Raw genomic sequence first — 17,095 nt, forward strand, 5'->3', positions numbered from 1 at the left:
AAGGCCCAGGAATCCTGGCCCCCCACCCCCGGGGTTGAAATTGGGAATTGGAGAAAAATGGAGGCCTGAAGCCTCCTTGAAAGGTTTTAAGGCCCGACTCGCTTCCCGGGAGTGGGTTGGTCGCCCGGTCCTCGTCCCACCACAGTGAAAACCGGAAATGGGCGGGTTGGCGGCGGGTCTGAAATGGTGGCAATTTTCAATGCCCCCACCCCCAACCCACCCGTTTTTTACTTTTTAAACTTGAGCTTGCTTTGTGACTTACTTTGTCACATTGAAACAGTTAGAACTAGATTTTCCACTCGGGGTTATTTTAACACTGGTTAACACCCGGTTAACCCCAAAAAATTGACCCAAGCAAAAGGATAATTTTTTTTAAAAATCATTATCCCGAGCCTTCTTGCAAAGATCCTCTTAGCCACCCATCACTTTCATACGAAGTATACATTACACCTCTGCAGTTTAAAAACTGGCTGCAAGAACCCATTAGGCACTTGATGAAAACTTTCAGTGTAGATTTAAACCCCAAGGAGAGCGACTTGGCACTGGAAATTTGTTCAGATTTCAAAAACTGTGTGAAAGTTTGCATTTTTTGTGATACATTCAACTCCTTCAAATGTATTACCTGAATAATGGTGCAAAAAGGCTTTTTGTTCAAATAACTCTGAGGACAATCAGTGTAACTTTGAATAACCTAGTGGGTAATAGTCTTCCAGCACCCACACACAGGAGATAAATCAAGGTCCAATAAACTAATAATTTATTGAGTATTAAGCATAGATTTTGACAGAGTCTTTTACATTATTAAGGCCTTTTTATAGTACTGTTAATGCTCTGCACAGGAATATCACTTGTAATTCAGTAAATAGGGACTTCACAAAAGAAACTACCCTCGATTTTCCGATTAACATTATTTTAATAGTAAAATATTGCTGATTGAAAAATCCAGACTACTACGTCTAGCTTTTAGCCATGACTTTTTGAGCAGCCCAGAAAGATCACACTGGGAACAGCCTGCACAATTTGTATGCATAATTTGTAAAGAATGAGGCCTCACAGAATCAATGAACAACATCGATTTCTGAAGAGAATGTAAAACCTTTGAAAACTGAAATAGTTCCCTTAGGGCAGCTGCACTATAGTTAACCTTAAGAGAATTGATGCAATGCAAGAAAGCTGGATTGTACAGTCGATGAGTCATTGGATGGAAAATCTAACTCATCTATGTATATCTCATGGTTCCCAGCAACTGACTAAAAGGCAATTGGTGAAAGGCTGGAAACTCACATGTTTCCTCTATGTCTTTTGTCTAGTGAAAATGAATTTAGTTGCATGAGCCTTTCTTCATAATTCAGTCCTGCAAGGTTGGAAATCTTTCTGGTCACCCCCTTTCTTTGAATACTTTCTAATACTTATATTTTTTTGAGGCAGGGTGATCAAAACTGCACTCCATACTCCAGAACTGGCCTCATCACTGATCTGTACAATGTCGGTATAATTTTAACTTTTAGTCTAATGCCCTCAAGGTGCACCCCAGTACCCAAGTTGCCTCATTAATTACTACCTCACACTGACCAGATGCTTTCAGAATATGATCAATAATCATTCCAAATCCTTTTCATTTTCAATGTCTATCAATGGTGACTATTTCAAATTATACACATTTATAGTTACGTATTCCTTATATGCAGTTCTTTACCTTTATCCACATGAAAATGTATCTGCCCTATTCAGTCCATCTCCATAATTGGCTCTCTCCAGAGAGATTTGGGACCAGTCTCTTCTCTGCTCATTATATGACCACAGAGCTTTGCATAGTTAGCAAATTTACTAGTATTACAAGCACGCAGTTACACATCGTTCACAGATATTGTAAATAGTCAGGATTCCGGAAAGATTCCTATGGACCTCCGGTGTTTCCCTTTTCCCAAGCACAGCATTTTGCATTCATCACCAACCTGTCTTCTGTTGCCAAGCAAGTTCACAATCCATTCAGACTGTCGACTATTCCATAAGCCTTAAGTTTGTTTACTAGCCTCACATGAGGAACTTTGCCAAATGCTTTCTGAAAATCTAACTACATTACATCTGGATTACCCTAATTCCTTAGTTTACCCCTCAAGGAATTGCAGTAGGTTTGTACGGCATGACTCACTACACCGCATGAAAACTGTGTTCTTTAAATGCTCATCTGTTGCAGGGTTGTCCAACCTTTTGGCCCTGGGGGCCAGATATATGTGGGCTGTTCGTTAACTATGTAGGGTGAAAAGGGTATGAATTTATATTGCCTCAATTGGATTGTGAATTTGATTTTCTTTGTATTAAGTTCCATAAGAAGCAGCTACCTTTTTTTCCCCCCCTATAAAAGTATGGAGAGAGTCATTAAATAGATCCAATGCCACTCTGAAGACTCAGATGATAGCAGGAAGACCTAACACTATAATTATGTCACCTTACAACAGGAGTGGGAAACCTCTAGGAACAGTGGGGGGCAAAAAAGAGGGGAAAAAAGGTACAGTCTCCAAAATATATTGGATTGCTGGCTAATGCAAGTTGAGGGATCATAGCCCTTGGGGAAAGAAGTGAATACAGGCCTTCTGGATCCTCTTCTTGGCCACCTCCCTCACAGTCAGTCCTGCTAAGGTTCAGCAAAGATGAGATATTTTTGGTAAGGGGCAGGTGTGGAGCTATCTTTGCCAAGTTGCAAATAGTACCCATGAAGGTGACAACATTTGCATGAATTTGTATTCCTTCCACTGGAGTGTGAATATGATTTTGTTTAGATCAAGTTCCACAACAACAGGGTCCACACAGAGCAACAGGAGGTGCACCCAGTGCTAAATTGGGCTTTCTCCAAACCCTGATCCTAAAGATGTGACATTTTGGTAAGAGTAGCTTACTTATGAATTAGAATTAATTCGAAATGTTTTGTCATTAATGCAATCTTACCATTAGTGTCAAACACAATCCGCTTATCTGACAGAGATCCACTGAAAATGTAATAAGAAAAATTATGAAAACAAAAGTCAATACAATACATTTTGAATAGAAACATTTAAAAATAGTGAGCACGAATGACTTTTATCCCAAGTGGCAGCTTGGCTCAGTTGGTAGTGCACTCACCCTCTAAAACAGAAGGTTGTGGGTTCAAGCCCTACTATGGATTGGAGCACATAACCTAATCTATATAGCACCTTTAATGTAGTAAAATATCCCAAGGCACTTCACAGGAGCGTTATCAAACAAAATTTGACACGGTGCCACATAAGGAGATATTAGGACAGGTGAAATAGGTAGGTTTTAAGGAGTGCCTTAAAAAGGAGGAGAGTGAGGGAGACAGAGAGGATTAAGGAGGGAACGCCAGAGCTTAGGGCAGCTAAATGATGGAGCGATTAAAATCGGGAATGCATTAGAGGCAGGAATTGGAGGAGCGCAGAGATCTTGGAGGGTTGTAGGGCTGGAGGAGGTTACAGAGATAGGGAGGGGTGAGGCTATGGAGGGATTTGAAAACAAGGATGAGAATTTTAAAACCGAGGCGTTGCCAGACCAGGAGCCAATGTAGGTCAGAGAGCACAGGGATGATCGGTGAACGGGACTTGTTGTGAGTTAGGATACGGGCAGCAGAGTTTTGGGGGAGTGCAATACTGATTGTCTTTCTTCTTTCTTAAAGACAACATCTAAAAAAATTCTATGACAGAAAATGTCAAATTTGTTAGTCATTCCTACAATTCTGATTCTCAGGTCATTTTTAAACAGGGGTGAGAATAAACATTTCAATTTATTATTCATGTTTGCTTTGGCAGCACAAAATCTCTACTTTTCAAAAAGTGAATATGTACTTAAAACAAAGGAAACATATTACTTACTCTTTTGACAAAACACCATTTGCCAGGATACCTTCATATCGACTCAGACCTTTATGCTGAACAATATCGATCTTGCCACCCAGTTCATCCAATATTACACCAGCATGAATGGCAGCTTTGCAAAGGGCGGATGTCTAAAAAAAAGATTAGAGGTTGACTAAATGGGTAACTTTAATGTTCCAATAAACTGCTTACCCGACGCTCAAAAGGTAAACAGATGTTTCATACACAAAAAGCAGGATTTTAAAAAAAATATACGTTCATGTGATGTGGGCGTCGCTGGCAAGGCCAGCATTTATTGCCCATCCCTAATTGCCCTTGAGAAGGAGGTGGTGAGCCACCTTCTTGAACTGCTGCAGTCCATGTGGTGAAGGCTCTCCCACAGTGCTGTTAGGAAGGGAGTTCCAGGATTTTGACCCAGCGACGATGAAGGCGATATATTTCCAAGTTGGGATGGTGTGTGACTTGGAGGGGAACGTGCAGGTGGTGTTGTTCCCATGTGCCTGCTGCTCTGGTCATTCTAGGTGGTAGAGGTCACAGGTTTGGGAGGTGCTGTCGAAGAAGCCTTGGCGAGTTGCTGCAGTGCATCCTGTGGATGGTACACACTACAGCCACGGTGCGCCGGTGGTGAAGGGAGTGAATGTTTAGGGTGGTGAATGGGGTGCCAATCAAGCGGGCTGCTTTGTCCTGGATAGTGTCGAGCTTCTTGAATTTTGTTGGAGCTGCACTCATCCAGGCAAGGAGAGTATTCCATCACAATCCTGGCTTGTACCTTGTAGATGGTGGAAAGGCTTTGGGGAGTCAGGAGGTGAGTCACTCGCTGCAGAATACCCTGCCTCTGGATGATGCCAGGGATGGGATGCTATGGTTATGAGGAGAGACTTGAGATTATGGGACTATTTCCATGGGAGCAGAGAAAGTTAAGGGGAGATTTAAGAGATTTTTAAAATTGTTAAGGATTTTGATATTGTGAATAGGGAAAGACCATTTCCACTTTAGGAATCAGCCTTCTTCAGTGGGTAGCACTCTTGCCTCTGTGTCAGAAGGTTGTGGGCTCAAGCCCCACTCCAGAGCCTTGAGTCCGTAATCTAGGCTGACATTACCGTGCAGTATAGAGGGAGTACTGCACTGTTGGAGGTGCTGTCTTTTGAATGAAATGATAAATATGTAAATTGTCCCATGGCACTTTTCTAATAAGAGTAGGGTAGTATCCTGGTGTAAAATAAAAACAGAAAATGCTGGAGAAGCTCAGCAAGTCAGGCAGCATCTGTGGAGAAAAACAGAGTTAACATTTCAGGTCGAAGACCCTTCGTCAGAACTGGAAGATGATAAAAGAGTTAAAGTTTTTAAGCAAGTACAGAGCCAGGGAAAGGAGGGGAGGTCTGTGATAGGGTAGAGGGCACGAGTGATTAAATGACAAAAGGGATGATGGTGCAAGACAAGGAAGGTGGTAATGGGACAGGTTAAGAAACAAAAAATTGGTCAGGAGTAGCTGTAAATGGTAGCAGCAGAACCATTACCAGCACTGGCTATCCGAAAAAATGGGAGCAGTGGTTATGATCTGAAGTTATTGAAATCAATGTTGAGTCCGGAAGGTTGTAAAGGGCTTAATCGAAAGACGAGGTGCTGTTCCTCGAGCTTACGTTGAGCTTCATTGGAACACTGTAAGAGGCCGAGTATAGAGAGGTCAGAGTGGGAAGGGAATTAAAATGGCAAGCGACCGGCAGGTCAGGGTCATGCTTGCAGACGGAGTGGAGATGTTCAGCAAAGCGATCACCCAATCTGCGTTTGGTCTCCCCAATGTAGAGGAGACCGCATTGTGCTGTTCGCTTGCCAATTTTTTGTTTCTTAACTTATCCCATTATCACCTTCCTTGCCTGGCACCATCATCCCTTTTGTCATTTAATCACTCATGCCCTCCACCCTATCACAGGCCTTCCCTTTTGTTCTTTCATCCCCTCCCCTCCTTTCCCTGGCTCTGTACTTGCGCAAAAACTTTAACTCTTAACATCTTCCAGTTCTGACAAAAGGTCTTCGACCTCAAACGTTAACTCTCTTTCTCCACAGATGCTGCCTCACTTGCTGAGCTTCTTCAGCATTTTCTGCTTTCATTTAGATTACCAGCATCTGCGGTATTTTGCTTTTGATTTAGTACTCCTGGTGTCCTGGCCAGCCTTTAACTCTTAACTAACATCACTGCAACAGATTATCTGCTCATTTATGTCAATGCTGTTCGTGGGATCTGGCTCTGCAAATTTGATGCCATGTTTCCTTACATTAGTAAACAATTTTACAACACCAAGTTATAGTCCAGCAATTTTATTTTAAATTCACAAGCTTTCGGAGGCTATCTCCTTCCTCAGGTGAACGATGTGGAAATGAAATCCTCGAAATGAAATCGCATTTATAATTCACAGAACAATGCTTGGTGATTACAGACAGTTTTTTCAACTGCCCGTTGCCAAGGCAATCAGTGTGCAGACAGACAGGTGTTACCTGCAAGGTCTCAGAATATACAAATCACCAAAAAAAACAACAAACAAAAAAAAAGAGATAGAGAGGTAGAAACATAGAAAAGACAGCAACTGACCCGTTATATTAAAAACAGATAACATTTGTTCGCTGGCGGGGAATGTTATCTGTTTTTAATATAACGGGTCAGTTGCTGTCTTTTCTATGTTTCTACCTCTCTATCTCTGTTTTTTTTTTTGTTTGTTGTTTTTTTTGGTGATTTGTATATTCTTAGACCTTGCAGGTAACACCTGTCTGTCTGCACACTGATTGCCTTGGCAACGGGCAGTTGAAAAAACTGTCTGTAATCACCAAGCATTGTTCTGTGAATTATAAATGCGATTTCATTTCGAGGATTTCATTTCCACATCGTTCACCTGAGGAAGGAGATAGCCTCCAAAAGCTTGTGAATTTAAAATAAAATTGCTGGACTATAACTTGGTGTTGTAAAATTGTTTACAATTGTCAACCCCAGTCCATCACCGGCATCTCCACATCATCCTTACATTAGAACAGTGATTACACTTCAAAAGTACTTCATTGGCTGTGAAGCACTTTGAGATGTCCTAACAGTGAAAGGAACTAAATAAATGTAAATTCTTTTTCTCTCCTTGGACAGTTGGTGATAAAGGGTCATTAATTTAAAACGGTGTGGAGGGGGATTAGGAGACGTTTCTTCATGCAGAAGGTTGTTGGAACATGGAATGCTTTGTCACATTGAGTGGTTTAGGCAAAGAATGTTGCTAGTCATCCTTCCAGTGGTCTAGAATTTTAGCTGCTGGGAAAGAAAAAAAGAGACGACTAGTTAATGCCTGTGATTTGGCAACTTTTTGTACTAATGGGGTAGGGCAGAAGATGTGTCAAAGGTTGTCAGGCATGGTGAAGCATATTCGGGAAAATACAGGTTGAATATATAGAAAGTTACAGCACAGAAGGAGGCCATTCAGCCCAGCGTGTCAGTGACAGCTGAAAAAGAGCTATCCAGTTTAATCCCACTTTCCAGTAGCCCTGTAGGTTACGGAACTTCAAGTGCACATCCAAGTACTTTTTAAACAAATTGAGGGTTTCTACCTCTACTACCCTTTCAGGCAGTGAGTTCCAGACCCCGCCACCCTCTGAGTGAAAAGATTTCTCCTCAGCTCCCCTCTAATCCTTCCACCAATTAATTTAAATCCATGCCCCCTGGTCACTGACCCCTCTATCTAGTCTCTTCATAATTGTATATATCTCAATTAAATCTTCCCTCAGCCTCTTTTGTTCCAAAGAAAACATCCTCAGCCTATCCAATCTTTTCTCATAGCTAAAATTCTCCAGTCCTCGTAACATCCTTGTAAATCTCCTCTGTACCCTCTCTAGTGCACTCACATTTTTCCTGTAATGTGGTGACCATAATTGTACGCAGTACTCTAGATGCGGGCTAACTAGTGTTTTATACAGTTCCCTGCTCTTATAGTCTATGCCTTGGCTAATAAAGTAAAGTATCCTGTATGCCTTTTCAACCACCTTATCTACCTGTCCTGCTACCTTCAGGGATCTGTGGACATGCACTCCAAGGTCCTTCACTTCCTCTACACCTCTCAGTATCCTTCCATTTATTGTGTATTCCCTTGCCTTGTTTGCCCTCCCCAAATGCATTACCTCACACTTCTCCAGATTGAATTCCATTTGCCACTTTTCTGCCCACCTGACCAGTCCATTGATATCTTCCTGCAGTCTACAACTTTCCTCCTCACTATAACCACACAGCCAATTTTTGTATCATCTGCAAACTTCTTGATCAAGCCCCCCAAATTCAAATCCAAATCATTAATATATACCACAAAAAGCAAGGGACGTAGTACTGAGCCGTGCGGAACCCCATTGGAAACAGCCTTCCAGTCGCAAAAACACCCGTCAACCATTACCCTTTGCTTCCTGCCACTGAGCCAATTTTGGATCCAACTAGCCACTTTCCCTTGGATCCCACAGGCTTTCACTTTTTTGACCAGTCTGACGTGTGGGACCTTGTCAAAAGCCTTGCTAAAATCCATGTACATTACATCAAACATGTTACCTGCTCAAAAAATTCAAAATCAAGTTAGTCAGACATGACCTTCCCTTAACAAATCCATGTTGACTGTCCTTGATTACTCCGTGCCTTTCTAACTGAGGATTTATGCTGTCCCTCAGAATTGATTCCAATAATTTGCCCACCACCGAGGTTAGACTGACTGGCCTATAATTACTCTGTCTATCTCTTCCTTCCTTTTTAAACAGCGGTACAATGTTAGCAGTCCTCCAATCCCCTGGCATATATTCTAATATATTGTCGATTGTAATATATAATCTAATATATTGTATTAGAAAAGTTAATTCTTTAGCTGGGATGTCTTATACTTCCAAATAGCCTACCAACTCTTACTACCTAGGCTCATGCATGAAGAAAGGTCTCTTGTGCAATGCAATGGGAGACGGCTGGCGTTCATAACCACCTTCAAGTGAGAAGGGGAGAAAATCGGAAATAGAATTCCAACATAGTTCTACTTACTCCTTTCATGCTCGAATGTTTGCTGCTTTATCCATCCATCATCTCTTTCTCCCCACCCCCACCCAGGAAAAAAAAATATCCAAATCAGAAGCACTTAAAAAAAACCTGTCTAATTTTCTGAATAAAGCACATCCAAAGATTCAGACTACAATCACATCAGGTCTACACAGTCCAGTACTTTATAATAGAGCCAACAGCAAGAAATGATTGCTTTGTAAATTCAATTTTATTAAAATAGTTTGGGTCAGCTTTTTACGATGCTAAAAGTTTTCTTGTATACATTCCAGAAAAGCAAATTCTTTTGTAAATACAACATCCAATTTGACCATACATTTGGGAGCATCTCTAGGGCAACTAGGGATGAGCAATAAATGCCAGCCTTCTTGCCAGCAACGCTCATATCCCAAGAATGAATAAAAATATATATATTTCTTGGCTATATGCAAAACATCAGTAATTTTCTCAAAGCTATTTAACAGCTGGGATTCTTTTGCATTCAGAAAATCTTTAAAGCCCTATTTACCCATTTTACAAAACAAAAAAAAGGAAAATAACCTAAAGAATCAGAATTTGTTTCCACTGCAAAGCGGTAAAATCATGGTATAAACACAAACCATGCAGCCGAGAAGACGCAACTCAAAATGGAAAATGGAAGAAAACAGAGATATGTTAAGCTAAATTTCACAATCTTTGGCACTGCCTCAGGTTTATTTATTTTTAAAAAAAATTACATCCCCAAAAAATCATTGTTGAATTTTATTTTAAAATTAGTAGATAGTGTCGGTTAATTGGCATTGTCTTTCTCGTTCCCTCCTCACCCACCATAAAAATCAATGACTAAAACTATGGGTCTGTTACAATGTAGGTTTGGGCTCTGTCATTTTAATTTCACAAAGAGAATCTATAAAAGGGAATTTTAGAAAACATAAAACAACATTTTCTCTTGTTTTGTACTCACATGCCTATATCCTTGAGAAAAATCACCAGAGACTTCTCCTATCACAGCTTTGCAACCAGCAGGACAATTCTTGCTAAAACAAGTATGAAAAATATCAAATGATTTAAACATTTTTCTAAATTGTAAGTACAGTAAATCAGGATGCATACTTATTCGTTTTAGAAGCACTAAACTGCCAATAGATAGCCTACTATAATAACATAACACTTCACTGCTCATCACCACACAAAAGACCTATTCTATAGCAGACCTTCCAACTAACCCTCATTTCAAAGGCGGCATTAAGTACTTGTATATTTTGTTATGAAACAAAAAAAAATGAACAATTGCGACAACCTAAAAGCAGCCCTTGAATTTCAAGCCAATTTGTCTACACATCATGGGCTCGATTTTAAAACGGAACTGCGGGTGCAGTTGGGGGCGAAGAAAATCGGGATTTCCAGGAGCGGGCAGAAATCCTAGCTCTAACGTGCCTAAGATCTCGCACGACCCAGAGTCATCCGGGTGCGCGCGCTGTTCCCAAACCCGGACGATATTTAAACAAGGAATTCAAGTACTAAAAAGTACTTGAAATGTGCATAAATCTAATTAAGAGTGAAGACAAGCAATTTCAACGCTGCCTCGACATGTTTCCCATGCTGTGTGAAAGACGCCATGGGGAACGAGTCGTGTTTCAGCGAGCAGCCATTTGGACATTTAAATCCGTTTAACAGATGGGGATAAAAGGAGAGTTATTGCAGCAGGGCACTCAGTTCTCTCAGACATACTTTTGCCAGGGAGATCTTTGTGTTTAGATTGAGGGGCAGTGCATAGGGTGGCTGAGAGGTGCCCTCGGTTCGGCCTGGCGGCATCTCATTACCTGTCACAGTTGAAGTGACCATTACCCTCAACTTCTTCGCCTCCGGATCATTCCAGGTTGCCATCAGTGACATCGCCGGGGTCTCTCAGTCATCTGCACACAAGCGCGTAAGGCAGGTCACCGACTATTTGTTTCGCAGGGCCTCACCATAGGTCAACTTCCCCAACCTCAGCCAGACGGAGAGGGCAGTGGGATTCCACTCTGTGGCTGGCTTCCCACGTGTACAGGGTACAATCGATACAGCAATCCGAGCACCTCCACACCAGCCAGGACTGTTGATCAACAGGAAGGGGTTTCACTCCATCAATGCTCAGCTCGTTTGTGACCCCAACAAAAGATTTCTTCACGTGTGCACCAGATTCCCTGGCAGCTTCCACGATTCCTTCATTCTAAGGGAATCCCACATCCCAGGCCTCTTCCACGCACCAAACACCCTTAAGAACTGGCTCCTCAGGGACAAGGGATACCCCCTGCACGTGTGGCTCATGACACCTCTGAGGAACCCCATAAGCGAGCAACAGCTTTGAAACAATGACAGTCACATCGCCACCAGGTCTATAATTGACCATGCGATAGGGCTGCTGAAGATGTGATTTCAGTGCCTCGATCGTTCTGGGGAAGAGCTTCACACACATCAGCGAGAGTGAGTCACATTATAGTAGCGTGTTGTGTCCTGCACAACATGGTTCAACAGGGAGGGGTAGCATTTGATGAGGCCCCATGCCCTCATCCACCATCCATATCTGCCATCCACATTGAGGAGGAGGAGGACGAACCCATGGGCAGAGCAGCAACTCACCAGGCTGCTTGTGAAACCAGGGGGTCACTCAGATGTGAACAGTTCTCGTAAGATCAGAAAGTGAGAAGAGTCCAGTCCTCACACCACCTGGAAAGAGCCAACACCAGCGACCCCTCCCCCCCCACCCCCACTCCCTGCAACTACACATACACCCACTGTAAATTGACCCACTGGGTGGCATTAAGTGTCGCCGTTCAAGATGAAGGACATGAAAGAGCGCTATCACAAAAGCCAGTCAAGAATGGGCAAGACGTGTGCCAGCAGTGGTGAGAATGATAACATTTAATGTGACTTTAACAAAAACCAAATATAAATGAAAAAATGACAGTCTGTCAGACACCCTTGTGCATACCCTTCGTGATCACAAATCCTTAGCCTTTCTCTTCCTACCGCTTCTACATGGTGCATCCCGTGACTGCAGCAGAGGTAGTGGCAGGTTGCTCATATCCATGCCCGGACTGCTTAGACGCTTTCGGCCTAAGCCCTCTGGGTTTTGGAGCCCGTGAGGACCCCTCCAAAGACTGCTCCACCTGCACCTGTGCAGGGGCAGACTCGGCCACCTGGAGAGGAGGCAGCATTGCGGGTACTGGTTGAGAGGGGGGCAAGGGGTGGGATGTGGGAGCGCTTTGAGTGGGGTTCCCACCTCCATGTCCCCTTTTGCCATCATCCCTCTCCTGGACCAGGCCCACATCACTCCTACTACCCTGCTGGAGAACAGTTTGGAGGACATGTATGATGCCTTAGAAGCCCAATTGTAAAGTTTCTGCCTGCCTGTTTAAGGCGGCAGAATGAGCTTCAAGCAAATGAGTCCATTGTCAGGGCCTGAATGGACTCATTTGCTTGAAGCTCAATGGAGGCTAGCTAGCCTTCTCTCATCGCAGGCATTCCCGCACTTACCTGCGACACCATCTCAAACATTTCCGCAGTTACGTGCGACACCATCTCAGACAGTTGCTCACGTCCCTGTGACACTATCTCAGAGATTCCCTCCCGTACCTGTGCCAGCATTCCACTAATGCAGGAGTTGGACTCCTCCATCCTCTGCGCTATTGTGGAGATTGTGTGTGGCACCTGTTCCGGTACCTTGCAAATGTGCTGCTGTCCCTCGATCATTCTCCTTTTAAAGGATGGCTCCCAGGGTTCAGCATCCATGTCCAGCTGAGCAGAGCCTGGAGAAGAGTGCTCCCACCGACGCGGACTCTCCACAGCTGCCCCTGCTACCAGTGCCTGTTCGTGCTCACTTGTGGGTGGTGACTCACCAGGTGCCAACCCAACTAACTGAGTACTAGGACCCACCGAGGTGTGAGTATCTGCACTGGTGGATTGCTCACTAAGATGTGATGGTGCGCCCTCAGAGGCCGGGAGCTCCTCTGAGGAATCGCCCTCTGCCGTCACTGTGGTCATTGAATGGCCTGTAAGAGAACAGAAGGCAATATTAAGCATCATCACAGGTGTGTCATGTTGCTATGAGCATACTGAGGTGTTCAACATGCCAATCATTCTTAAGATCAATTCATGTTGTGTGTGCTGAATGTTAAAGTTGTGTCACCAGACTTTTGTGGGGGGCCAGTCTCGGTGTCCCTGACGGACAGGCACTCGAGGGTGTGGCTGATCCCCAGCACCTCCTCCTCAGTGTCTGTGAAGACCACCATTTGTTGTGGGCCCCCCTCCAGTCCTCGCTTTCTCGTGTGCATTTTGTGCTCTCTTCTCCTAGAAGAGGAGAAAGTACAGAGGAGTGAGTGAGTGATGGTGAAGTGGCCAACCAATGAATGCACTGCTTTGGGTGAGGCTGACCGTGAAAGAGATTCATCAGAGGGTGAGTATGTGACAGAGCCATGACATTGGATCAGGATTGAGGTGAGTGGCAGTGGTGGGGTCACAAATGGGGAGGTGAGGAAGTGAAGGTATGTTGAGGATGAGCCTCAAGTGGGTGTGAGGAGTGATGTGATGGAGTAGTCTTGGCAGAATGATATGAGGGGGGTTGGGGGGGGCGGCGGGGAGAGGCGATGATATGCACCATGGAATGCAGTGGAATCAGTAAGTGTACTCACTTTGGCTGACCTAGTTAGGTCATTGAAACGCTTCCTGCACTGGATCCATGTGTGGGAGATGTTGCTGCTGCTGGTGACCTCCTCTGCCACCTCGAGCCAGGCCTTCTTGGTGGCGGAGGCAGGGCACTGCCTCCTGTCAGCCGGGTAAAATAGTTTCCTCCTCCTCACCCCGGCCAGTAGCACCTGAAGTGAGGCATCGCTGAATCTTGGAGCAGTCTTGCCCCTGTGCTTCTCGATTGGGTCTTCTGGCTCTTTTGCTTCAGCAAAATCCATTGGAGCAATGGCCCTTTAAATCCAGACGCTCCAGCTGACAGCCTGTCATGCAGCTGCGCAGTCCGCCAGCAAACACAGAAGGTAAAGGGGCACCAATTAAGTCGCAATCGCGTGGGGAATGATAAGTTTTTATTATTCGGGTTTGCTGCGTGCCCATTGACCCCCCCCCCCCCATGCCATCCTCCTGCCCTTTTAAAATCGAGCCCCACAACTTGAACACTTGGCTGAATTTTCACCCTCGAAATGTCTCCGGTTGGAAGGCATTCCACGGAAAAAGCTGACGGACAACAATCTGCTTTTAAGATTTGGCACATGTTTCTATGAAAAATTGCCTCAAAAATGCAGTTTTTTTTAAAATGAGGTGAAAATGATTTGCATTTATATAGCACCTTATAGTGGTTCAGCGATGTCTCAAAGCACTTAAATGTACAATTAAGTATTTTTAAAAAAAAACAGCAGTAACTTATAACAGATAGTAAGAGTTTCTACAGGTATTTAAAAAGGAAAAAAGTGAGTGTTGGTCCTCTAGAGTGTGTCTGGGGAATTAAAAATGGAGAATAAGGAAATGGTGGATGAATTGAACAGATATTTTGTGTCCGTCTTCACTGTACAGCATACAAATAACATGCCAGAAATAACTGTGAATCAAGAGGTGAAAGAGAGGAGGAACTTAAAACATTTACAATCACCAGGGAAAAAAGGTTTTGAAAAAATTATTAGAACTAAAAGCTGATAAGTCCCCAGGTCCTGACAGACTTCATCCTAGGGTCTTAAAAGAAGTGGCTGTAGAGATAGTAGATGCATTGGTATTAATTTTCCAAAATTCCCTAGATTCTGGAAGGGTCCCATTAGATTGGAAAATAGCGAATGTAACTCCTCTATTCAAGAAGGGAGGGAGATGGAAAGGAAGAAACTACAGGCCAGTTAGCTTATCATCTGTCATAGGGAAAATGCTAGAATCTATTATTAAGGAGGTTCTGGTAGGGCACTTAGAAAATCTCAATGCAATCAGGCAGAGTAAACACGGCTTTGTGAAAGGGAAATCATGTTTGACTAATTTATTAGAGTTCTTGGAGGAAGTAACAAGCAACATGGATAAAGGGGATCCTGTGGATGTGGTGTACTTGTATTTCCAGAAGGCTTTTGGCAAGGTGCCACATCAAAGGCTACTTCACAAAATAAGAGCTCATGGTGTAGGTGGTAACATATTAGCTAACCTATCATTTATCCATGCTTACTGGAAAACTAGAGTAGGCATAAATGGGTCATTTTCAGATTGGCAAGATGTAGCGAGTGGAGTGCCACAGGGATCAGTGCTGGGGCCTCAACTATTTACAATCTATATCAATGACTTGGATGAAGGGACCGAATGTATAGTTCCTAAATTTGCTGATGACACAAAGGTAGGTAGGAAAGTAAGTTGTGAAGAGGACATAAGGAGAGTGCAAAGGGATATAGATAGGCTAAGTGAATGGGCAAACATTTGGCAGATGGAGTATAATGTGGAAAAATGTGAACTTGTCCACTTTGGCAGGAGGAATAGAAAAGCATTATATTATTTAAATGGAGAGAGATTGCAGAACTCTGAGGTACAGAGGGAGCTGGGTGTCCTAGTACATGAATCTCAAAAAATTAGTATGCAGGTACAGCAAGTGATTAGGAAGGCAAATGGAATGTTGTCATTTATTGCAAGGGGAATGGAATATAAAAGTAGAGATGTTTTGCTACAGTTGGACAGGGCATTGGTGAGACCACATCTAGAATACTGTGTGCAGTTTTGGTCTCCTTATTTAATAAAGGACATAATTGCTTTGGAGGTGGTTCAGAGAAGGTTCACTTGACTGATTCCTGGGATGAGGGGGTTATCTTATGAGGAAAGGTTGGGCAAGTTGGGCCTGTATACACTGGAGTTTAGAAGAATGAGATGTGATCTTATTGAAACGTATAAGATCCTGAGGGGACTAGAAGGGGTTCATGCTGAGAGGATGTTTCCCCTTGTGGGAGAGACTAGAACTAGGGACCACAGTTTAAAAATAAGGGGTCTCCCATTTAAGACGGAGATGAGGAGAAATTTTTTCTCTGAGGGTCGTGAGACTGCCAATTCAGCCAATTCGATTCACTCCACGTGATATCAAGAAACGGCTGAGTGCACTGGATACAACAAAGGCTATGGGCCCAGACAACATCCCGGCTGCAGTGCTGAAGACTTGTGTTCCAGAACTAGCTGCACCTCTAGTCAAACTGTTCCAGTACAGTTACAACACTGGCATCTATCTGACAATGTGGAAAATTGCCCAGGTATGTCCTGTCCACAAAAAGCAGGACAAATCCAATCCAGCCAGTTACCACCCCATCAGTCTACTGTTAATCATCAGCAAAGTGATGGAAGGTATCATCGACAGTGCTATCAAGCGGCAATCGACCGAGTGTGGCACCAAGGAGCCCTGGTAAAATTGAAGTCAATGGGAATCAGGGGGAAAACTCTCCAGTGGCTGAAGTCATACTTAGCACAAAGGAAGATGGTGGTGGTTGTTGGAGGTCAATCATCTCAGCCCCAGGACATTGCTGCAGGAGTTACTCATGGCAGTGTCCTAGGCTCAACCATCTTCAGCTGCTTCATCAATGACCTTCCCTCCATCATAAGGTCAGAAATGGGGATGTTCGCTGATGATTGCACAGTGCTCAGTTCTATTCCCAACCCCTCAGATAATGAAGCAGTCCGTGTCCGCATGCAGCAAGACCTGGATAACATCCAGGCTTGGGCTGATAAGTGGCAAGTAACATTCGTGCCAGACAAGTGCCAGGCAATGACCATCTCCAACAAGAGAGAATCTAACCACCTCCCCTTGACATTCAACAGCATTACCATTGCCAAATCCCCCACCATCAACATCCTGGGGGTCACCATTGACCAAAAATTTAACTGGACCAGCCACAAATACTGTGGCTACAAGAGCAGGTCAGAGGCTGGGTATTCTGCAGCAAGTTACTCACCTCCTGACTCCCCAACGCCGTTCCACCATCTACAAGGCACAAGTCAGGAGTGTCAGGATGGAATACTCTCCACTTGCCTGGATGAGTGTAGCTCCAACAACACTCGAGAAGCTTGACACCATTATCCGCTTTATTGGCACCCCATCCACCACCCTAAACATTCACTCCCTTCACCACTGGTGCACAGTGGCTGCAGTGTGTACCATCCACAGGATGCACTGCAGCAACTCGCCAAGGCTTCTTCGACAGCACCTCCCAAA

At 43.8% G+C, this 17,095-nt stretch overlaps 1 protein-coding gene across 1 annotated transcript in view; it reads right to left on the bottom strand.

Moving 5' to 3' along the window:
• Positions 1–17,095, bottom strand: part of dcbld1 (discoidin, CUB and LCCL domain containing 1) — a 103,143-nt gene that overhangs the window by 29,250 nt on the left and 56,798 nt on the right. The window contains exons 5-7 of the mRNA XM_067984685.1: positions 9,860–9,932; positions 3,864–3,997; positions 2,947–2,987 (exon numbers count right to left, since the gene is read on the bottom strand). Of these exons, the coding sequence (XP_067840786.1) occupies positions 2,947–2,987; positions 3,864–3,997; positions 9,860–9,932 (248 nt within the window). The remainder of the gene's footprint in view (positions 1–2,946; positions 2,988–3,863; positions 3,998–9,859; positions 9,933–17,095) is intronic.

The sequence above is a fragment of the Heptranchias perlo genome, chromosome 5 (assembly GCF_035084215.1).
Source record: "Heptranchias perlo isolate sHepPer1 chromosome 5, sHepPer1.hap1, whole genome shotgun sequence".
NCBI classification, from domain to species: domain Eukaryota; kingdom Metazoa; phylum Chordata; class Chondrichthyes; order Hexanchiformes; family Hexanchidae; genus Heptranchias; species Heptranchias perlo.